Genomic DNA, 23,959 nt, shown 5'->3' on the forward strand with positions numbered 1-23,959 from the left:
CACAGTGAGTGAACCCAAACGGCCGGAAGCTGCTAGGGTCCCCCATAGGCCCATCTTTTGGGAGCCCCAACTGCCTGTGGCTGCCCCGCCCAAGTTCCTCGTGGCCGCGTCCCTGACATCCAGGCCTCCGGTCTGAAAGTCCTTTCCCGTGAGGCTCGGCCTCCCGGGTGTGAACGAAGCCCCTAGCCCCATCCCAGGACATCGAACCTGGGTCTCCAGGGAGCCGCGTTTTCATCCTTCGCCCCACTCGGGCTCGGCCCCTCCCCCAGCCTATCCCGAGGACCCGCGGCGGCCCCCACGCCCCCAACCTCCAGCCACCAGGCCTGGGCCTCCGCTGCCCGCAGGAAGACGCCCGGGCCCGGGCCGGGTTAGCCCCATGGGAACGGTTTGTCTCGAAAACAGGAACCCGGGCCGGGGGGCTGGGCGGGGCGCCCCTTCCCCACCGCAGTCCGCTTCCTGCCCCTCCCGGCTTCCTCCGTCCGACACCCAGGCGGGGCGGAGGGCCCAGGGGCGTCCGGGGTGGGGGAGGGGGCCGTGACAAGAGTTCTTCCCGCCCCCCCCGTATACCCCCCCCCCACCGATCGCCGTCCTCCGCTCGGCCCGTGGCGCAGCGCCCCCCGCCCGCGGCCCTGGCCTCCGGGGCGGCAAGACCCGGGATGGAGGGGTGGATTCAAGCTGCGGCAGGGTGCGCCGCGTGCGGGGCGAGGGGGAGCCCCGGTGGAGAAGATGCAACCGGCAGTACGGAGCGGGGCGCAGGGGCGGGCGAGCGGGGGCGGGGAGCGGGCGGGAGCCGCCGCTGCCGCCGCAACGAAACCGGCGGGCGGGAGTGCCAGGGGGTGGAGCCGGCCGGGCCGGGAACCGGCTCTGGGCTGTGGGGGTCCCAAGAGTGAGTGAGCGAGCGCGAGCGGGCGGGGCGCGGGGCAGAGGAGGGCGCGGCCTCTAGGGGGGTCCCCCAGGGCTGCGCAGGCGGGTAGGGGCAGCGGGTGGGTGGGGAGACTGCGGTCAAGCTCCGAAATAGGACAGATCTGCGGAGGGCTGAGACGCTCTGAAGCTACCCGCGGGAGGGGCGCAACCGTGGCGTACCGGGCTCTCCCCAGCCACCTCAACTGGGCCCTCCCCTGCAAAGCTCCATTTGACAGATGGGAAAATTGAGGCTCCGAGGCCAATTGATCCTCAAGGTCACACAGCAAGGAAGCAGCAGAGAGTCAGGTGGGGACAGCTCTGGAGGCTGTGAGGAAAAGTCTTGCTGAGAACTCCGTAGAGATCGCCTAACCCAAGCGTGGGGTTGGTTTGTGTAGAGGTGGGGTACCGTTCTTTTGGGTACAAGGCTCTGTCAGTGTCTGGGAATGAGGGAAGTCAGGATGCTGGGGCTGCGGATGAAGGGGGAGGGGTTGCCGAATGGGCGTGTGCGCACCCACAGGGGTGTGTGTTCATGTGTGTGGGAGGGTGTACATGCGTGGAGATGCGCTGTCTTGCGTGTGTGCACACGTGTGCGGATGTCAGCGCCACTGTGACCGAGGGACCTCAGGCTGTGCTGGCGTTAAGTGAACAGGTCCGGAAGGCGACCTCGTCTGCGGGTTTGCATTCTGAAGTCGGGGACCTGGGTATGTGTGCCTGAGAATTCCTCAGTGCAGGTGTGCATGGGTGTGGGTGCCATTGTGTATGTGACAGAGGCTGGGAGGTGAGTGCCCGTGATTATGGCATGGGAGGGGTCTTCTTGCACTTAAAGTAGGTGCCTGGCCTTCAGCAGATAGCTAACTTGAGTAGAAAATAGGTGTCTGCCCTTGCATGGGTGATTATAGCTCTGACAGTGTGACCAGGATTACTGGTGGTGTCATGCAGGCCATGGCCACCCCTATGGCGTTAGTGTCCCCTTCTGAGCACCCTGCTCTGTGTGCTTACTGTTCGCTTGTGCCTAGCGGGGGAGTAGGGTAGGTTTTGTGTGTCAGGCGCCCAGGCTGGAGAGGAAAATAGTCCTTGTTATAAGGGCTGAGATAGGACACCCCTTCCCACATGGACCTTCGTGGAGGTGGCTTGGGAGCGCGCGCGGTTCCCAGGCTCAGGCTTCTCGCTGAGGCCTCCCGGCCACAGTGGGCTACCCCCGCCCCAGGAATGTTCTTCTCCACTCCAGCTCGACTCCCCAAAGGCAGGCCCCTGGGGGACGCCACAGCCCCGCCTTCCCCTCGCTGGGCGCCCAGGAGGGGGCGATGTGGGCAGGACGCCTGGGTTCTCTCCTCCCTCCTCCCGTCCCAGGGAGAAATTCCTCCGAGGTCCCCTCAGGCTCTGGGTTCCTAAAATAACCCTGCGGGGGAAGGGAGGCTGTGGAGGGAGGGGAAGCGGGAGGGGCGCAGAGCCGAGCTGCGGGGTGCTGCAGGTGCCTGTGGGGAGCAGGCGCGAGGAGAGGAGGGCCTGCGGGGTGGCTGAGGCACCAGCCAACCCCTGGAGTCCTGGCTCGTCCCTTTATCCTCCCAGAGTCCTCCTGCTCTACCCTAACTCCGAGGGAGGGCCGGAAGCCTGCCGACCGGTCCATTTCCCAACTAGCGGGTTGCACCATCCCGGGGCAGGACCGTTTCACCCCGGGAGTGGCAGCGGCGGACAACTCCGCCCCTGCCCAGCAGGGGGCGTGCCCGCCCCGCCCCGTCCCCTTGCGCGGGGACACTCCCCCCTCCCGGCCCGCGCCTCCGCAGATCCCCACTCTGCCTCTCCCGGGACAGGGGTCGGTCGGGGAGCCTCCTACGGGAACGTAGCTCGAGTCCAGCCCGCCGGCGCCGACGGCCATGGCAAGCACCTTGGACCTGGACAAGGGCTGCACTGTGGAGGAGCTGCTCCGCGGCTGCATCGAAGCCTTCGGTGAGTCCAAGTGTGACAGGGCACACCGAGCTCGAACCACTCGCGAGCCAGGGCAGACCCCTGGTTCCCGTCCTGCAGGCTCCTTAACCCTCCTTAATTGCAGGGTAGCGAGGTGTGCAAATGTTCCCCTCACCTAGCCTTCCCGAGCTCGCAGAGAAGGGGAGGGGTCAGGGTCCCAACCTTGACACCTAAAGGACATTATCTGTCTCCCTGGGGGATCCGGAGGAGCTCTATCTGGCCTGGGAGCTGTTTCCGGCAGATGGGGGGCGGCTTATCTGGTGAAGGGGTGCCCCTTCCCCCAGGCACTCAGGAAATGACCTCTGGATTCTTGACCCTGGGGAACCCAGGCTCCTTCCGCCCCAGCTGGTTCCCCTCTGGACGATGGGCTAGCTTCGAGCTCCCCTCCTCCAGTTCTTGGATCCTCCATACCCCTCTTTTCTTTCCAATTTGACTTCTGGATTCGGGATGCTGGGAGAGCAGGAGGTGGGGTGGGGGGTCAAGGAGGGCAGCTACAGGGACCTGACACCCAGCAGGCTGCGGCCAGAGCTTAGGGACCCAAGCCACAGGACCAAAGTTCAGCCAAGTGGCTTCTCTTTGACTTGGGAGCAGATGACTCGGGGAAGGTGCGGGACCCGCAGCTGGTGCGTATGTTCCTCATGATGCACCCCTGGTACATCCCCTCCTCTCAGCTGGCCGCCAAGCTGCTCCAAATATATCCTTGGTGGGCTTCCCTCAGGCCTTGTTGTCCGGGTCCCAGAGCTGGACCTGCTGCCCAGCCCTCCCTCGCAGAGTCCTGGAGCACAGGCCCTTCCTATCTCCGAGACTTCAGGCACTGTCTCTGTCGAAACCTTGGGCTCATCCGTCTGCTCTCCTGAGGCCTTGGATACTAGGTCTTGCCCTCACCCTCTCTAAGTCTTGAATCTGCCCCTGCTCTGTACCAGGCCTCTGCTGGAATCCAGGTCCTATCCTCATACTCGCCCCCTCCCTAAGCTCGTGCCTCGCCCCCACCGTTCCCCCACCCCCCAGTCCTCAGTTTCCACTGGGTTAGAAAGCATCCCACGTCTCAGAGCCCAGGCCCCGCCCCTGCCCCCTCAGTGCTCAGGGCCCGCCCCCTGCCTTCCTTCTTAGGGTTAGGCTCCTTGTTATCCTTAACTCTTTCACCTACCAACAATCCCGGAAGGACAACTCCAGTTCCCTGCAGGTGAAAACATGTCACCTGGTCAGGTGAGTCTTTGGGGCCTGGCCTCTTCTCTTACTTCCCTCTCTCAGGCCTCAGGTGGAAGGAAGGAGAGGATAGAGCACCTACCAGCCGTGTGGATTTGCCACCTGGCACTGTCTACGTGGGCTACGCTGCTCCACACTCTTCCTCCACCTGCCTGTTTTTGGTTTTCCTGTTCTTGTCTGTCTACTATGTGTGCAGGAGGGGTATCTCAAGGGGCTTCCATAACCTTGGGGAGAATAACAGCTGGGGGAGGCACACTTTAGGGATATATAGTACCAATAGTTCCTTGGGCTGACCAGTTGGGATGGTGAGGCAAAGGCTGCCTTGGATGACTCTGCGCCCCACCCCACCCGCCTCTGCCAGGTACTGGATCTCAGCATTCCCAGCGGAGTTCGACTTGAACCCTGAGCTGGCTGAGCAGATCAAGGAGCTTAAGGCTCTGCTAGACCAAGAAGGGAACCGCCGACACAGCAGCCTCATCGACATTGACAGCGTGTGCGTGGGGGGACCTCTGGGGGGGCCCTTGGGAGCCTACACCCTTTGCGCTTAATAAATGTCTGTTGAATTGAATGAGTGAAGGTCATGTCACTCTCTTGCTTTGAAACCTTCCATGGCTCCCTGTCACCTTCAGAACACCTGTCTGGCTGTCCAGGCCCTTTTTGGTGTCAGGCTAGTCTGGCATTCCTGCTTCATCTCCCATGGCCCACCGCGCATCCCACACACCTCATACTGCGCGCTGTGCAGGTTCACTCTCCATTGTCTGAGCCCTGCATCCTTTCCGTCCATGGTGCTCACTCTTGTCATTGTTCTTATCTCCTCCTCCATGCCACCAAGACTTGGCACAAGGGTAAAGTCCCTGCAGGTTGGGGCCATAGCAATCTTCCAGGGCAGAATTTGTCATTTCCTCTTGTGTTTTCCCATGGCGCTTTGTACAGACTCCTGTCCGGAGGCCTGGGAACATGTGTCCTACTGTTTGGTGATTGTGTTTCTGTGTCTGTCTCCCTCAGTAGACTGTGAGCTCCTCGAGGGCAGGAACCATGTCTTGCTCATCTCTGTACCCCAGCGCCTAGCACAGTGCCTGGCACAGAGTACGTTGTCCACAAATGTGTGTTGAGTGCGTGACAGGGGAGACTTGCTGGGACCGGGGACTTTGGTTCCTAGATGGTGGCTGCCATTGTATAGGCCCCCAGTCAGTTTGAGTGGCATGTCTGTGTGAGTGTGGGACTATAGGGGGCAGGAGGTATTTCCAGCACAGGGCTTACTACCCCTGCCCCCCCAGCCCCACCTACAAGTGGAAGCGGCAGGTGACCCAGAGGAACCCCGTGGGACAGAAAAAACGCAAGATGTCCCTGTTGTTTGACCATCTGGAACCCTTGGAGCTGGCGGAGCATCTCACCTACTTGGAGTATCGCTCCTTCTGCAAGATCCTGGTGTGGCCCAAGGGCTTGTGGGTGGGGTCCAGTGTGGGCTAGGAGGGAGGTCCTAACAATTGCAAGGTCTGTGGGACAGGCTGTGTCCCATGGAGGGCTGGGGGTTTCCGCAAAGCACAGCTGGAGTGTGCTGAAGGCCATTGGCAAGGGGAAAGGCCAGTAAGGTACTCAGACTGTCCCTACCTGCCCCCAGTTCCAGGATTATCACAGCTTCGTGACGCACGGCTGCACAGTGGACAATCCCGTCCTGGAGCGATTCATCTCCCTCTTCAACAGTGTCTCGCAGTGGGTCCAACTTATGATTCTTAGCAAGCCCACAGCCCCACAGCGGGCGCTGGTCATCACACACTTCGTCCATGTGGCAGAGGTGCCCACCTTTCCTATGTCCCTAGCCCCCTCCTGTAGCTAGCAGTCCTTACCCACTCTCTCCAGAAAGGCTGAGGTGATTCACTGCCTCCCCTTCCCCATTTGCCCCCCAGAAGCTGCTGCAGCTGCAGAACTTCAACACGCTGATGGCCGTGGTCGGCGGCCTGAGCCACAGCTCCATCTCACGCCTCAAGGAGACCCACAGCCACGTTAGCTCTGAGACCATCAAGGTGCCTGGGCCAGGGAGGGGACTGTTCTTTCCAAGCTGCGCCCTACCCAGGTGCCATGCTGGGGGCTGGGCATGACTGTCCTCACTTGACAGCTCAGGAAACTGAGGCTTAGAGGGGTTAAGGGCTTTTCCAGGTTACACAATGCAGTTGGCAGTGGGGAACTCCCAGGTCTGTCGCATCTAAAAACACATTTCTTCTTTCTCGCATTAAAAAAAAAAAAAAAAAAAAAAAAAATATATATATATATATATATATATATATATATATATATATATATATATTTGAGGTAGAGAGAATGGGCATGCCAGGGCCTCTAGCCACTGCCAATGAACTCAGACACATGAGTACCTTGTACAGCTGGTTTATGTGGGTACTGGGGATCAAACCTGGGTCCTTAGCCTTCAAAGGCAAGTGCCTTAACTACTAAGCCAACTCTCTCGCCCCTTTCTCACTTTTTAAGATAGTGTCTCATGTATCTTGGGCCGGCCTCCAGTTTGCTAGTACCTGAGGATGACCTTGAACTTCTGGCTCTCCTGTCTCCACCTTCTGAGCTAGGCTTTACAGGTGTATGCCGCCACACCCAGCTCAGCTTTGTGCATGCTGGACAAGTACTCTCATCAACTGAGCTGCGTTCCTATGCCTCCCACTTTTTAAATCATAAAAGGGGGCTTGGAGAATGGTTCAGTGGATAAAGTGCTTGCTCCACAAAGCATGAAGACCCCCAGCCCCCATATAAATGCAGGGCAGACATGGTGGTCTTCCTGGAATGGGATGCCTGGGGTAAGCTGGCTAGCTGAACCAGCCAAATGGGAGAGCTCTGGGTTCAAGTGAGAGACCCTGCCTCTGTAAATAAAAGGGAAAGAGATCAAGGAAGACACCTGTCCAGGTGTGGCTAATGCCTATAATCCCAGCACACAGGAAGCTGAGGTAGGAGGATTGCTGTGAGTTCAAGGCCAGCCTGGAAGAGTCCCAGGACACCTGGGCTAGCATAAGACCCTGCCTCAAAAAAAAAAAAAAAAAAAAAAGACGCCTGCTGTTAACCTGTACCTCCACACTTATGCACGTGCAGACACATGCACACCATACACATGTGCAAAAGTTATCATATTGGGCAATACAGAAAAGTATGTAAAATGTTCAGATAGTTTAAAGGAAAATTATGAAAACATCAGTGTAAGGTGGGCATAGTGGTTCACAATTATGCTCCTATACTAAGGAGACCGAGACAAAAGAACCCTGAGTTTGAGACCAGCCTGGGCTACATAGTGAGCCTCTTGCTCAAAACAAAAACAGGTCCAGTGTGGTGGTGTATGACTTTAATCCCAGCATTTAGGAGGCAGAAGTAGGAGGATCACCGTGAGTTTGAGGCCACCCTGAGACTACATAGTGAACTCCAGGTCAGTCTGAGAGCTAGAGTGAGATCCTAACTCAAAAAAAAAAAAAAAAAAAAAAAAAAAAAAGAGGAACAAACCCAAAACCAAAGCCAAAACCCCAAAAGACCCGAAACCAACAAAACAATAACAACAAAAAAGAAAACAAAGGCGGTGTAACCACATCCCAGGCCAAGAAAGAAAACCTTTGCCATTGGTAGGGGTGTGGCTCAGAAGCAGGTCAATTGCTTAGCATGTGGAAAGGCCTTGGGCTCCAACCCCTACAGCAAGAGGCAAAAAGAACACTGCTGTCCCCAACACCTTTGAGGATTACAGACGACTCCCTGCGGCACTAGTCAGCATGGTCACTTCTGTGACAGTGACTTGCTCTTCTCCATGGCTTTACCGTAGGTGTGCATCCCCAAACAATGCTGGGATTTTTGTTGTTGTGATTGTTGCCTGTGCTTGGGCTTCCCTTGAGTGCACTCATACGCATGTCACTGTATGTCTGGCTCCTTCCATTCTGCCCGATTGGGAGAGCCTTTCTTCTTTTGTACAGAGCTCCTTCATTGTCCTTGTTATTGTTTATTTATTTACTTTTAAATATTTATTTATTTATTTGAGAGAGAGAGAAAGAGAGAGGAAGAGGCAGAGAGAAAGAGAGAATGGATGCGCTGCAAATGAACTCCAGACACAAGCGCCCCCTTGTGCATCTGACTTACATGGGTCCTGGGGAATCGAACTGGGGTCCTTAGGCTTTGCAGGCAAATGCCTTAACTGTTAAAACATTTCCTCAGCCCTATTTATTTATTTATTTATTTATTTATTTATTTGAGAGCGACAGAGAGGGGGTCGGGAGGGAGGGAGAGAATGGGTGCACCAGGGCCTTCAACGGCTGCAAACGAATTCCAGACACATGTGTACCACCTTGTGTATCTGGCTTATGTGGGTACTGGGGAATTGAGCCTCGAACCAGGATCCTTAGGCTTTGCAAGCAAGTGCTTAACAGCTAAGCCATCTCTCCAGCCCCCACTGTCCTTGTTGTATGGTAGTGTAAGCCCATGTGGATTTATGCATCTGTTGTATTGTTGAGCTTCTTTCTCCCTTCGTGGTCTTTTTGTAGCCCAGGCTCGACTCACACTCATGATGCAGATCACGCTGGCCTTGACTGTACAGGAGGCCTCCCTAGTGCTGGGACTACAGGTGTGTGTCACCACTTGTTCCCCCCACCCCCAGTTCCTGATGCTGCCAACACCTCAGCTAAGAATATCATTCTAGGTCACTAGGCTTGTATTATTGCCTCTCTAAGCCTCAGTCTTTTCTTATTTTTTAAAAAGTTATTTGCAAGCAGAGAGAGAGAGAGAGAGAGGGATAGAGAGGAGACAGAGAGAGAATGGGTGCACCAGGGCTTCCAGCCACTGCAAACAAACTCCAGATGCATGCGCCTCCTTGTGCATCTGGCTTATGTGGGTCCTGGGGTATCGAACTTGGGACCTTTGGCTTCAGAGGCAAATGCCTGGACTGCTAAGCCATCTCTCTAGCCCTTTTCTTATTTTTTTTTGTATGTGTGTACACGTATGTTTGTTTGTGGGTGCGCAGGTATGTGGTGTTCATGGACACGTGTGCATGCGCAGGCATAGGCCAGAGGACAACCTTAGGTATCACTCTTCAGGTACTGTCCATAAATATTTACTTATTTGTTTGTGCGTGCATGTGTGTGTGTGTGCGTGTGCGCACACTTGCATGTGCTAGGGTCTCTTGCCACTGCCAATGAATGCCATACAGTTTTCGCATCCAGCTTTACTTGGGTGGCTGGGGAATTGAGCCCAGGCAGGCCTTCTTTGCAAGGAAACACCTTTAACCACCGTGGCATCTCCCCAGCCCCTGCCCATCTTTATTGAGATAGGGTCTCTTGCCAGCTAGACTTACTAGCCAGTGAGCCACAGAGGGCCTTCTTTCTGAGCCCCAGAGATCTTTCTGTCTCCACCTTCTCAGCACTGGGATTATAAACTCATACCACCATGCCAGGCTTTATTTATTTATTTAGTTTTTGTTGTTTATTACTTATTTATTTATTTATTTGAGAGCGACAGACATAGAGAAAGGGGCGGGGGGAATGAGCACACCAGGGCCACCAGCCACTGCAAACGAACTCCAGATGCGTGCGCCCTCTTGTGCATCTGGCTAACATGGATCCTGGGGAATGAGCCTCAAACTGGGTCTTTAGGCTTCACAGGCAAACACTTAACCGCTAAGCCACCTGTCCAGCCCTTTTTAAATTTTTTAAAAAAATTCCAGGTAAGGTCTCACTCTAGGCTGACCAGGAATTCATTATACAGTCTCAGGCTGGCCTTGGACTCATGGTGATCCTTCTACCTCTGCCAACCAAGTGCTGGGATTAAAGGTGTTGGCTGCCATGCCCAGCTTCTTCTTAGAGATCAAACTCGGGTCCTCATGTTTGTGAGGCAAGCACTTTACTGACTGAGCTGTCTCCTGGCCTCTCCTGTTCCATGTTGACAACCTGTGCCTAGGCCTGGTGTGATCCTAGGCAGTAGCTGTTTCCTTGGACTCTGACCCTCCAGAGTTGAGTGAGTCAGTGTTTAGGGGAGGATTTTACCTTCTTGCCCATTCCTGACCTTGTCTCTTCATTCCCACAGTCCCAGGGCGAAGGGAAGGAGGGTGGCTGGGTGGTGTGTATGATGCTGTGTCCTTTGTCCCTCAGCTCTGGGAAGGTCTCACAGAACTAGTGACAGCCACAGGCAACTACAGCAACTACCGGCGCCGGCTGGCAGCCTGTGTGGGCTTCCGTTTCCCTATCCTGGGTGTGCACCTCAAGGACCTCGTGGCCTTGCAGCTGGCCCTGCCTGACTGGCTGGACCCTGCCCGGACTCGGCTCAACGGGGCCAAGATGAAGCAGCTCTTCAGTATCCTGGAGGAGCTGGCTATGGTGACCAGCCTGCGGCCACCTGTGCAGGCCAACCCCGACCTGCTGAGCCTGCTCACGGTAAGGAGCGGGCCACCACGTGTTGGCAGCTGCATCTGCTGTAGCTGTGGGTTTCCTGGGGTCTGACCAAGGCACTGAGGTCCAGCCTAGGCTCTGGGGCTTGGCCAGAACCCTGTAATGGTTCCAAGTTCAGGCTAGGACAGTGGCCTTAGGTTTGATCTCAACACTGCCGTGTGTTTGAGGCTGAGCCTAGATCCTGGATCTTGGCAGTGGGTTGTATTTTAAAATCTCTCTCTATATATATTATTTGAGAGATACAGAAATAGGCAGGGGGGAGGAGAGAGAGAGAGAGAGGGAGAGAATGGGTGCACCAGGGCCTCCAGCCACTGCAAACAAACTCCAGACGCATGTGCCCACTTGTGCATCTGGTTTACGTGGGTCCTGGGGAGTTGAACCTGGGTCCTTTGACTTTACAGGCAAGCATCTTAACTGCTAAGCCATCTCTCCATTCCAGTGGGTTGTATTTTAGGGTTTGGGACTAAGCTCCAGATCCTGTGGGCATTGGGAATATCTAACATATAATATATTCTTTTATTTTGCTATTTCTTTAGATACAGTGTTACTCTGCCCCCTCCCCCCAGGCTGACCTGAATTCACTGTGGAGCATAGGCTGGCCTTGAACTCGTGGCAGTCTTATTGCCTGAACCTGAGTGCTGGGATTACAAGCATGAGCCACTATGACTGGCTTTGAGCAGAGTTCTGACCTTGGCCTTACACTTGGTCTGGAGGTTTAGAACAGGCAGTGGGTTCTAGGCTAGAGCTAGACCTGGTTTTAACCCTGGGCTGGGCTTTAGGTAGAGTGCTTGGACATGGACATGCAGTGGCCTCTCGGCTCTAGATGGGGTGGGATTGAAAGGGGAGCTGGATTCCAGGTGAGCTGCAGAGCTGGAGTCTGGGTTCCGATGGCATCTTGTCTGAGATCTTCAGAGTGCATTGTGTTTAAGGTTTGGATGGGGCCGAGCTGTGGTCTGCTCTGTGTGCTAGTTGTTGGCTTGTTTTCTAAGGTGGCCTTTATCCTGAGCCCAGCTTCTTTACCAGGCTCTGGGTTGAATGGTGGCCTTCAGGTGGCCCTGAGGTTCTGGGCTTGAGGCTTCTGTGAGAAAGAGCGTCAGGGGTCAGGGGTCAGAGGATATGACCAGACATGTGTGTCCCAGGTGTCCCTGGATCAGTATCAGACGGAAGATGAACTGTACCAGCTATCCCTGCAGCGGGAGCCACGCTCCAAGTCCTCGGTGAGAGAGCGACCCTATGCTCCCATTCTGTTTGCCTGAGAACATCAGTGCCAGGACAGCGAGAGATCTCCCAAACTGCCACCCCCACCTGCTGGTCCAACAGAGGCCTGAGGGGAGACAATGACCTTGGGCAGGGTCCCCTCTTTCTCTAGGACCATGTGCTCCTTCCAACTCGGGCCCCAGCTCAGGTCTGACCCTTCCCACAGCCAACCAGTCCAACCAGCTGTACCCCACCTCCCCGACCCCTGGTGCTGGAGGAGTGGACCTCAGCCGCCAAGCCCAAGCTGGACCAGGCCATTGTGGCAGAGCACATCGAGAAGATGGTGGAGGTGAGCGCCCTGGAGGCTGGGCTGTGGAGGAAGTGCCCACGGGTAGAATTTGAGGTCTGTAAAGCTGGTTTTGCCAGAGCACTGCCCTGAGAGCCAGCCGTCACAGGCATCGTATCCACGGCCCAGCGCTCTGTCTCCAGGAGGCACAGGGTACAGCAGACTGGCTCTGCATTGCTATGGTCAGGGGAGTGGGTGTGGTGGCTGAAATACCTCTGACATCCTTCATAACATAGACTGGGCCTGTGGAGAAGGGATAGGCCCCCACGTTTCCCTTAATTGTCCTCTCTTCTTGCCCCTCATGTTCCTCTGTGCATCCCAGTCTGTGTTCCGGAACTTTGATGTTGATGGGGACGGCCACATCTCACAGGAAGAGTTCCAGATCATACGGGGCAACTTCCCTTATCTCAGCGCCTTTGGGGACCTGGACCAGAACCAGTGAGGAGTTATGGGGATTTGGGGAGAGGGGCCAACGCACCGACCCACTTGCCCCTGGGCTGCAGTTCCTGTGTGTGCAGGGGGCAAGGCCTTGCCAGGGAAGCTGCCCGCGGAACGGGGCTGCCATGTGTCGGGGTTGAGAGAAGGCTGCCAGCTGTAGAGGCACAGTGTTACCTCACTAGCTCTGACAGATGGGGGGCCTCCTCCATGGAGCTTTGCAAAGGCTGTGGCCTGGGAACCATTGCTTCAGGAATGGTACTTTATTTGTAGAGCTCACAGCTGGCAAAAGTGTGGGCAAGTGGAGCCCCTGGGTAGCCAGTTTTAATGAATAGATAAGAAAGGGCTGTAATTAGCAGCACCCACTTGCTTATCCACAATTCATATGCTGACACTTTGGAAAAGCAGCTGGCTCTCTGAAGTAGGTTAAATGTGCCCCCTGCAGCCATGTTTATGCCCCATTTTTGCTGAGCAGACAAAACCCCAATCAAAATTTCCAGTCTTTCCCAGGTTGATTTATTTTAAAAATGTGACCCGTATTTCAAAACTCTGTTGTCTTTAAGTTGAGACGTGGCTCAGTACTTGCCTGGCATGCGCAAAGCCCTAGTTTCAATTCCTAGTACCACATAAACCATGTGGGCATGCCCCTGAAATTCCAGCGCTTGGGAAGTAGGGGTAGGAGGATCAGAAGTTTAAGATCATCCTTGACTACCTAGGGAGTTTGAGGCCAGTCTGGAGCCTCCTCTCTCTCTTTCTCTTTATCTATATATAAACAAATTTACAAATTACAAAAATATATTGTAACTAACAAAATTCAGTTAGTAAAATAAATCCTTAGTGAACAAAATGTTTAAGAAATGAACTTTCTCAGCCAGTCGTGGTGGTGCACGCCTTTAATCCCAGCACTCGGGAGGCAGAGGTAGGAGGATCGCCGAGAGTTCGAGGCTACCCTGAGAATACATAGTGAATTCCAGGTCAGCCTGAGCTAGAGTGAGACCCTACCTTAGAAAACCAAAAAAAAAAAAAAAAGAAATGAACTTTCTCATTTTCTTCTCTGACCAATGTTAATGGTTGGGCAATGCATATATCCTTCCAGTCTTTTTTCTTTTTTTCTTTCTTTGCCTCTCTTCTTCTCTCTTGCTTATTCTCTCTTCTTTTTATTTATTTTTTAATAAATATTTATTTGAGAGAGAAAAAGGCAGATAGAGAGAAAGAGGGGGTGCTCCAGGGCCTCTAGCCATTGCAAGTTCCACTTTATGCATCTGGCTTACATGGGATCTGGGGAATGGAACCTGGGTTTTTATGCTTTAGCAGGCAGGCACCTTAACTACTAAGCAATCTCTCCAGCCCTTCCATTTTTTTTTTTTTTACTTAAAAATATCTTATTTATTAATTAGAGACAGAGAGAGGGAGAGAGAGAGAGTGTGAGAATGGGCGCTCCAGGGCCTCTAGCCACTGCAATCGAACTCCAGAACACATGAGCCCCCTTGTGCATCTGGCTAACGTGAGACCTGGAGAATTGAACCAGGGTCCTTAGGCTTCGCAGGCATGTGCCTTCACCACTAAGCCATCTCTCCAGCCCCAGCCCTTCCATTTTTTAAAATTAAATTTATTTATTTATTTAAAAATATTTTATTTGAGAGAGAGAAAGAAAGAGAGAGGCAGGTAGAGAGAATAAGTACATCAGGGCCTCTAACCTCTGCAAATGAACTCCAGATGCATGCGCCACCTTGTGCATCTGGCTTACATGGGTCCTGGGCAATCAAGCCTAGGCCCTTAGGCTTTGCAGGCAAGCATCTTAACTGCTAAGCCATCTCTCCAGCCCTTTTTTTTTTTATTTTAGCCCAGGCTGACTTGGCATTCACTCTGTAGCCCTGGCTGGCCTTGAACTCACAGTGATCCTACCTCAGGCTCCCCAGTGCTGGAATTATTTTCTGCTTTATAACTTTTAAAATTTATTTGTGATGGGGGGGTAGTTGAGGTAGTTGTGTGTGTATGGGTGCACCAGGGCTTCTTGCCACTACAAATCAACTCCAGACATATGGGCCACTTGTGGATATTGGGGAATCAAACATGGTACCATCAGGCTTTGTAAGCAAGTGATTTCAGCTGCTGAGCCATCTCTCCAGCCCCCTTTTTTTCTTTTCATTTTTTTTTTTTTTTTCGAGGTAGGGTCTCACTCCAACCCAGGCTGACCTGGAATTCGCTATGGAGTCTCAGGGTGGCCTCAAACTCACAGCAATCTTCCTACCTCTACCTCCCGAATGCTGGGATTAAAGGTGTGCACCACCATGCCTGGCCTTTTTTTTTTTTTTTTTTTTTTTTTGAGACAGGTTCCCACTGTGTAACCCATGCTGTCTTGAACTCACTAGGTAGATCAGACATGAGCCTTAAACTCATGGTGATCTGCCTGCTGTTCTAGGCTCTTTTTAAATTTTTTTTTAAAGATTTTATATTTAGTAATTTATCAGAGACAGAGAGAGTGAGTGAGAATGGGCATGCCAGGGCCTCTAGCCACTGCAAATGAACTCCAGATGCATGTGCCACCATGTGCATCTGGCTTACCTGGGACCTGGAGAATCAAACCTGGGTCCTTAGCCTTCGTAGGCATGTGCCTTAACTACTAAGCCATCTCTCCAGCCCCTCTTTTTTTAAATTAATTAATTTATTTATTTATGAGAGAGGGAGAGAGAATGAGTGTGCCAGAGCCTTTAGCCACTGCAAACAAACTCCAGATGCATGTGCCACCTTGTGCATCTGGCTTATGTGGGTGGGTACTGAGGGATCAAACCTGGGTCTTTGGCTGTACAGGCAAACCCCTTAACCACTAAGCCATCTCTCTAGCCCTCTTTCCTGTCTCACTCTGTATCTCAGGCTGGTCTGAATCTAACAGCAATCCTCTGGCCTCACTGCCTCAGCCTCTGGAGTGCTTACAGCTGTTTACCACCACGCCCGACTCACCTTTCCCCTACTGTACCCCCACTTGTGGTGCTGGAGATTGAACCCAGAGTCTTGTGCATGCTTCCTGCCATTGAGTCTGCCTGTAGTTTTGTTTTCACTAAACCGTTATCATGTGTATTTCCATGTGGATTCAGGTTGTTTATGTACTTTGTGTTGGGGCTTGAACCCAGGGTTAGGGAAACACCCTACCTCTGAGCTGCATCCCTGCCCTACTTCATTCCTTAGAGCAGCTGCAGAGGACCGCCCTTTGTGGCTGGCCACCACCATTTACCTAACACCCTCTTGTGCATGCACGTGTGGACTGGTCCAGCGTTGCACTATAATTATCCAACTTGCTGCTGTGAACATCTTTGTATCTTTGCACTCGGGCCAGTATTTCTGGAGGAGAAATTCCTAGAAGTGGAATGACTGGATCAAAAGATAGGCACATTGGATAGCAGGAGAGAGATTGCCAAACTGACCTCAGACAAGGTTGCGCCAGGTTACACACCCCGCCAGCAGTACCCAAGTGCCTGTGTCTCATCCTCCTTGCCGAGAGTGGAGGCTATAATAAGCTCGACAGTTCTGCCGGTCTCCTTGGCAAGTGGTGTCTTGGTTCAGCGTGCAGTTCTTTAATAGAACGAGACTATCTATTCATATGTTTATTGGCCACGGATTTCTGCTGTGAAGGCTCCTATTCTTTGCCTGTTATTCTGCTGGTGCTGTTAGACTTTTTCTCATTGAATTTCAGAATCTGCATTAATGGATATTAACCCTTTACTGTGAAATGTGTTTGCAAATATTTTTTCCTTGTCTGTCATTCATGTTGTCATTTTTTTCACATAAAATCTTTGAAAAGTTTTGTGTGTTCAATGTCAGTCTTTTCCTTTATGGCTTCTTGGGTATTTGTTAATGTGTAGAAAGATCCTTAGCCCCCTCAGAATTACAAAAAAAAAAAAAAAAAAAATAGGGCTGGAGAGATAGCCTAACAGTTAAGGTGCTTGCTTACAAAGCCTAAGGACCCAGGTTTGATTCTCCAGGTCCTACCTAAGCCAGATGCACATGGTGGTACATGTGTCTGGAATTCGTTTGCTGTGGCTAGAGGCCCTGGCACACCCATTCTCACTCATATCTCTCTCCCTCTCATACATAAATAAAAATAAATGTTAAAAAAATTAAAAAAAAAAAGAATTTGCTGGGTGTGATGGCACACGCCTTTAATCCCAGCACTTGGGAGGCAGGGGTAGGAGGATCGCCGAGAGCTTGAGGGCACCCTGAGACTACATAGTTAATTCCAGGTCAGCCTGGACCAGAGTGAGACCTTACCTTGAAAAACAAAACAAGACAAAAAAATTTTAAAAAGAATTTAAAAATATTCTCATACTTTTGCAGACATTTTTACAATTTTATTTTTCATCAATGTTCTTGATTCCATTCCATGTAGTTTTCATGCACAGTATAAAGTTAAGATATTTTATTTTATTTTTTTCCCCTTAAACAGTCGGTTGTTCCCATGTTTCACTGAGGTGAGATTATAGAACTCCAAGTACAGTAGGTAGGGGTTTCAAACAAGGGCTAACTCTGATGGAAATACTCACCATTGGGAGGTGGAGGCAGGAGGATTAGCAGTTCAAGGCCAGACTTGGCTACATAGTGAGTTGAAGTCTAGCCTGATACATGAGACCCTGTATCAAACAAACAAACAGCAACAAAAAAAAAAAAAAAAAAGGAAGAAAGAAAAAGAAAGAAAAGAAAGAAAGAAAGAAAAAATGGCTGCAAAAATGGGAGTGTGGAGGTGCATTCCTGTAATTCCAACATTTGGAAGGTGGAGGCAAGCAGATCAGGAGGCCAAGGCTTGAGTAAGTTTAGGATCAGCCTGGTGGCCTGGGATATATGCATGTAACCCTGTCTTAAAAAGAAAGAGGGCTGGAGAGGTGGCTTCGCAGTTAAGACGATTGCCTGTGAAATCTAAGGACCCAGGTTTAATTCCCCATTACCCATGTAAACCAGATGCATAACATGGCACATTGGCTGGAGTGTCTTTGTAGTGGCTGGAGGACCTGGCTTGTTCTCTCTTTCTCTGCCTCTCTCAAATAACATAAATAAATTAATTAAAATAAAAAGAAAGAAAGAGAGGGTGTGGTGGCACATGTCTCTACTAGCATTTGGGAGGTAGAGGCAGGAGGATTGCAGTGAGTTCAAGGCCAGCCTAGGACTACAGAGAGAGAGTTCTAAGTCAGCCTGGGCTAGAGTGTGACCTTGAAAAAAAAAAAAAAAGGAAGGAAGGAAGAAAGAAAGAAAAAGTGGTTGAGAATCTATCTAGCCACATGGACACTTGGATGTAAATCTTCATGACAATATATAAGGCATAGGAAGTATTATATATGGAGATAAGGAAACAGGCACAGAGAGATTAACCAGCCCCAGGTCACATGGCTGGGAAGTAGATTTGAATTGAGGTCTTTGCCCAGAACACATGTTCCTTCGGCTCTAAGATACATCCTGACATGCACAGAGGCCCTAGGGAAGCCCTGGCTCCAGAGCAAACTCAGGGTCACAGGTCACAGGTGTAGCCACCCCCAATCTCACCTGGCCCCAGAGTTTATCCTGACTCAATCCTCAGGGCACCCCTGACAGAGGTGGAGGTATGGCTCCCGACACTAAAGACCCCAAGGAGAAGCACCCAGCCTCTGCAGCTGACACCCCTAAGTAGGGAATCCTAGGAAATTGACTTGGGCATAGATCCCACGAGTTAGTGGCAGGTGGTGCTACATGGCTCTGGCTTTGAGCCTAGCTCTTCCCTCTTTGCTGCTCAGAATGTTCAAAGTCATGAGCTCAGTGAAAACCTTTTTCTCAGTGGGGTGGGGGCTGGGCACTATGGAGGGGAAGGTCAGCAATAGCTGTGGGAGGGATGGCCTGAGCTGAGGCACCCCCCCCCCCACACCCAACAGGGATGGCTGCATCAGCCGGGAGGAGATGATCTCCTACTTCCTACGCTCCAGCTCGGTGCTCGGTGGCCGAATGGGGTTCCTTCACAACTTCCAGGAGAGCAATTCCTTACGCCCAGTCGCATGCCGCCACTGCAAAGCCCTGGTGAGCTCCCCCAACTTCAAAAACCTCCTCAAGCTCTGACCTGCTCACCTATTCCCTACTCTTCTGCGGGCCCAGCCCCTATCCACCCAGGCAAACCTAAGTGGCCTCCAGCCACTGCAAACAAACTTCAGATGCATGTGCCACCTTGTGCATCTGGTTTATGTGGGTCCTGGAGAATGGAGCCTCGAACCGGAGTCCTTAGGATTCATAGGCAAGCACTTAACCGCTAAGCCATTTCTCTAGCCCCACCCACTGGTTTTTTGAGGTAGGGTTTCACTCCAGCCCAGGTCGATCTAGAATCGCCTGTGTAGTCTCAGCCAGGCCTTGATCTCACAGCGATCCTCCTAACTCTGCCACCCAAGTGCTGGGATTAAAGGTGTGCACCACCACACATCGCTTTTTAAAAATATTTTATTACTTATTTATTTATTTGCGAGCAGAGAGAGTGGAGAGAAAGAGAGGGAGGGAGAGGGAGAATAGGCACACCAGGGCCCCTTGCCGTTGCAAACAAACTCCAGATGCACATGCCGCTTTGTGCACCTGGTTTTACAGAGGTCAGCAGGCTTTGTAAGTAAGCACCTGTAACCTTTTGAGCCATCTCCCAGCCCTCCACCTGCCTCTTCTGCTGCTCTTCTGCTACTAGACCCGAAGTGGGCTGAAAGGCCCCAAGCCCTGTTCTCGGGTAGGAAGAATTACCCATCACCTCTAAAACCCTAACCCCTCGCATGGCCCTCTCCTCTCTTGCAGATTCTGGGCATCTATAAGCAGGGCCTCAAATGCCGAGGTAAGATGGAATGAATGGCAGAGCTGCTGGGCTGAAGCTTTTTGGAAGTTACTATTTTGGTTGGGAATCTTTATTTTTTAAATTTTTATCTTTTAAATTTTAATTGATTTATTTATTTGAGAGAGAGAAGAAAAAGGCAGAGAGAGAAAGAGAGGGGCAGAGAGAGAATGGGTGTGCCAGGGCCTTCAGCCACTGCAAACGAATTCCAGGTGCATACATCCCCTGTGCATCTGGCTTATGTGGGTCCTGGGGAATCAAACCAGGGTCCTTTGGCTTTTCAGGCAAATGCCTTAACTGCTAAGCCATCTCTCCAGGCCAGGAATCTTTATTTTGATGGAGCAATTGCCAGAAAATGAAGTGTATTAGAAGCAGGGAGGCATGCTGATTGAAGTGAAGGGATTATCCTTTTTTATAAATTTAATTTTATTTATTTATTAGAGAGAGAGAATGGACACATCAGGGCCTCTAGCCACTGAAAATGAACTCCTGATATATTGGCACTGTGTGCATCTGGCTTATGTGGGTTTTGGGGAGTGGAACCTGGGTCCTTAGGCTTCATAGGCAAGCACCTTAACCTCTAAGCCATCTCTCTAGCCTGGGAGTATCCTCTAAGAGGGTGTTTATTTTGGGGAGGCAGCTGCCCAGGAAAAGATAACTTTGGAGGGGACATAGACTGGAAATTAGGATGAAGTGAGCACTTAGGAAAGAAGTTCTTATTTTGGTGAGGTGGCTTCTGAGGAGCAAAGGATCCTGGGAAGAAGTACAGGTGTGCAGGATGGGGTGGAAGGTTTTCTTATCCATGACGCAAGGTGGGCTATCCTTCTTGCCTCCCCAGCCTGTGGTGTGAACTGCCACAAGCAGTGCAAGGACCGCCTGTCTGTGGAGTGTCGCCGCAGGGCCCAGAGTGTGAGTCTGGACGGCTCGGCTCCATCACCTTCACCTACCCACTCCCACCACCGGGCCTTCAGCTTCTCCCTGCCTCGCCCAGGCAGGCGCAGCTCCCGGCCCCCAGGTAAGAGGAACTTTACTGTGTAGCAAGAGGAAGGCGGGGCCACGTGACAGCCTGTTAACTTATCCAGGATGGTAGCTAGATTCTCTTATTTTATCTTTTTGGTTTTTCGAGGTAGGGTCTCACTCTAGCTCAGGCCGCCCTGGAATTCACTATGTAGTCTCAAGCTGGCCTTGAACTCGTGGTGATCTTCCTACCTCTGCCTCCCCAGTGCTGGGATTAAAGGCGTGTGCTACCATGCTCGACTAGATTCTCTTTGATGGGCGTATAAAGGAGGGTTGGGAGCCAGGGAAGATGGCTCAGTCAAGTGCTATGGTACAAGCATAAAGACCTGAGTTTAACCCCCAGGTCCCATGTAAAATGCAAGGCATGTAATCCCAGTGCTGGGGAAGTAGAGACAGGAGGATCCTGGGACTTGTTGGCCAGCCAGTCCAGTCTAATTGGTGAGCTCCTGGCCAATGAGACACTGTCTTAGAAAGAGGTGGATGACATTCCTGAAGATGACAGTAGAGGTTGTTCTCTGGCCTACACACACCCATCCCACACACTTGTATACACGCATAGGCATACCTGAACACAAATGAACACACACATATATACACTTGGGCACACACACACAAGAAGGGTTGGACTGGTAAGGGTGCCTGAACGTAGCCAGGGAGCCCTTGTGTTTCTGAGGATGCGAGGACACAGACTCTTATTTTTAAAAATGTTTTATTTATTTATTGCAAGCAGAGAGATATATAGAGAGAGAAGGGAGAGGAGAGAGAGAGAGAGGGAGAAAGAGAGAGAGAGAATGAGAATATGGGCATGTCAGGTCCTTTAGCCACTGCAAACGAATTTCATATTCATGTGCCACTTTGTGCATCTGGCTTATGTGGGTTCTGGGGAATTGAGCCTGGGTCCTTAGGGTTTACAGGCAAGCACCGTAACTGCTGAGCCATCTCTCCAGCCGCAGACTCCAATATTTTTTCTTATTTACTTATTTATTAGAGAGAGAAAGAGAAAGAAAGAGGCAGATAGATAGAGAGAGAATGGGTGCACCAGGGCCTCTGGCCACCACAAACAAACTCCAGACACATGAGCCACCGTGTGCATCTGGTTTATGTGGGTTCTAGGGAATTGAACCTGGGTCCTTAGGCTTTGCAGGCAAGTGGCCATCTCTCCAGCCTCCCCCCAGACTCTAATTTTTTTAAAGAAAGTTTATGGTGACAGAGGCTTCAAGATCCCAATTGCACTCTTATTTTCCTTCTGGCTTAAAAAATTATTTATTTGAGCGAGGGGAGGGGGAGAGAGAGAGAGAAAGAGAGATTGGGTGTACCAGGGCCTCTGGCCACTGCAAACAAACTCCAGACACACGCACCACGTTGTATATCTGGCTTACATGGGTTCTGGAAAATTGAACCTGGGTCCTTAGGCTTTGCAGGCAAGCACCTTAACCACTAAGCAATTTCTCCAGCCCATTATTTTGTTTTTTGAGGGAGGGTCTCATTGTAGTCCAGGCTGACCTGTAATTCACTATGTAGTCTCAGGGTGGCCTTGAACTCACAGTGATCCTCTATCTCTGTCTCCCAAGTGCTGGGATTAAAGGTGTGCACCGCCACACCCGGCCCAGTTGCACTCTTATTTTATTATGGGGACTAGAAGAGTTATCTGAGCCATTTGCCTACATTCTGCTTTTTGGCTTGATAACCTTTGGGCTGTCATAGGGTCTCTGGTGGCTTTTTAAAAATATATTTTATTTATTTGAGAGCGAGAGAGAATGGGCACACCAGGGCCTCTAGCCACTGCAAACTAACTCCAGGTGCATGAGCCCCATTGTGCATTTGGCTTACGTGGGACCTGGAGAATTGAACCAGGATCCTTTGGCTTTGCAGGCAAACACCTTAACCACTAAGCCATCTCTCCATCTCTCTGATGGCTTTTTTTCTTTTTGTTTGTTTTTGTCTTTTCAAGGTAGGGTCTCACTGTAGTCCAGGCTGACCTGTAATTCAGGACTTGGTCTCAGGATGGCCTCAAGCTCACGGTGATCATCCTACCTCTGCCTCCCAAGTGCTAGGATTAAAGGCATGTGCCAGTATGCCCTGCCTCTGATGGCTTTTGATCAGTTTGCTGAGTGACGATCCTTCAAATAATTCTTTGCTGAGAACAGTCTGAGCAGCTAAGTTAAACTGGGGTCTAAGGCAATTTGACCACAACCATTTGGGTTGGCACAAGTCCTCAAAAATAGAGGCAGGCACAGGACATAAAGTCCTCAGAAATAGAAAAGATAAAACGTTTTCATTGAGCCTTCCAGAAGTGCTGGGGTCTAAAATGTGAAATATACACAAAATTGACATTTAAGCAAACTGCACTGACAAATCTGTGGCTGCAGCAAAAGCTGCGGCAAAAAGAAACTTAGAGAAAGCCTCAAAAAATGGGGTCATTTGGTCATTTGGAGAATTGATTTTTTTGGAGGATGGGTCTGCTTCTGGGTTGGAGAGAAGAATGGGAACCTCCAGTGACAGTGACAGTGGAGGTCCTAAGGGCCCAGGAGTGGGTATTGCTGACAACTGTCCCTCCTCTCCCCTCCCCACAGAGATCCGAGAGGAAGAGGTGCAGGCGGTGGAGGACGGAGTGTTTGACATCCACTTGTAAGAGATGGTGAGTCCTCCCACAGCAGGCTGGCACCGCAGTTGCCCATAGAGGGCTGGGGGAGGGAAGGGCTGGGCATTGAGTGTTCCATCTAAATTGCCAAGGCAGGGCCAGGCGTGGTGGTACATGAGTTTAGGAGGATCACTGTTGAGTTCAAGGCCACTCTGAGACTACATAGTGAATTCCAGGTCAGCCCGGACTAGAGGGAAACCTTACCTTGGAAAAACAAAACAAACAAAACAAACAAAAAAACTAAATAAATTGCCCAAGCATATGGGCTGTTACTTTCATTGTGTGGGGAATTGTATCTTCTTCATGATTTGTTTTTCTCTTCCCAGCTACGACTGACCAAGGACTCTTTCCTGCCTGGGAGAAGACACTTGGAGCACAGCAAGGAGCTGGGGTTCCTGGGGCAAGAGGCTGGGGCTGGGGGCGGGTGTTAGGGCAGCATGTGATGAGGTCATGGCCAGGGCTGGTGTCCCTAAGGTTGTATAGACTCCTGTGAATATTTGTATTTTCCAGATGGAATAAAAAGGCCTGTGTAATTAATCTGGACCATCAGCCTAGAATCCTCGGTGCTGTACTTTTAGGATCTACATGCTGTGATCTAGAACTCTGGAAGTGGGCGGGCTGCAGTCTCATGGGGGTCTGGAATCTTGGAGGATGGAGTCTTAGAACCGGAAGCCCTGAGAACAGAAGAATCTTGGAAGGGCCTAGAATTGGAAGAGTCCAGAATCTTGGGGATCTAAGCTGTGACAATAGTGTGCCTGTGTACTTCAGAGTTGTTGGGCCCAGTGTAAGCAGAGTTTTCAAAACCATAAGCAAAACCACTTAGTGTGACAAGTAACCTTTTAGCCTGGGCTTGAATACTCCAGTGACAGGGTACTCTGTCTGAGTCGTCCTGGGTGGGAGCGGGCAGCCCAGGGTGCTGGCTGGGGAGGAAGGACGGGAAGAAGGAATGGTGGGGATAGCTAGAGGCCAGGGCTGGGCTGGCCTGTCTCAGGGCAGGGGCTGAGCTCCTTGGTCAGGCAGCC

The 23,959-nt window shown here is 51.6% G+C and overlaps 1 protein-coding gene across 7 annotated transcripts; it reads left to right on the plus strand.

Moving 5' to 3' along the window:
- Window positions 1-338: 338 nt before the first annotated feature.
- On the plus strand, window positions 339-23,395 carry Rasgrp2 (RAS guanyl releasing protein 2). 7 transcript variants are annotated; one of them, XM_004656628.3, is made up of 17 exons: window positions 339-385; window positions 2,715-2,850; window positions 3,460-3,562; window positions 4,012-4,074; window positions 4,436-4,567; window positions 5,352-5,502; window positions 5,696-5,869; window positions 5,982-6,098; window positions 10,191-10,472; window positions 11,627-11,704; window positions 11,911-12,033; window positions 12,353-12,468; window positions 18,357-18,498; window positions 19,246-19,282; window positions 20,118-20,294; window positions 22,870-22,934; window positions 23,264-23,395. In XM_004656628.3, exons 2-16 carry the CDS (start codon window positions 2,778-2,780, stop codon window positions 22,926-22,928), a joined length of 1,827 nt encoding a protein of 608 aa, XP_004656685.1. In that variant the 5' UTR covers window positions 339-385; window positions 2,715-2,777; the 3' UTR covers window positions 22,929-22,934; window positions 23,264-23,395. The 7 variants fall into 7 exon arrangements, with proteins under 7 accessions (XP_004656685.1, XP_044998369.1, XP_044998367.1 ...); XM_045142434.1 differs by lacking the exon at window positions 339-385 and adding an exon at window positions 605-680; XM_045142432.1 differs by lacking the exon at window positions 339-385 and adding an exon at window positions 657-738.
- The last annotated feature ends 564 nt before the right edge of the window (window positions 23,396-23,959 follow it).

Source organism: Jaculus jaculus, chromosome 1 (genome assembly GCF_020740685.1).
Source record: "Jaculus jaculus isolate mJacJac1 chromosome 1, mJacJac1.mat.Y.cur, whole genome shotgun sequence".
Lineage (NCBI taxonomy): Eukaryota > Metazoa > Chordata > Mammalia > Rodentia > Dipodidae > Jaculus > Jaculus jaculus.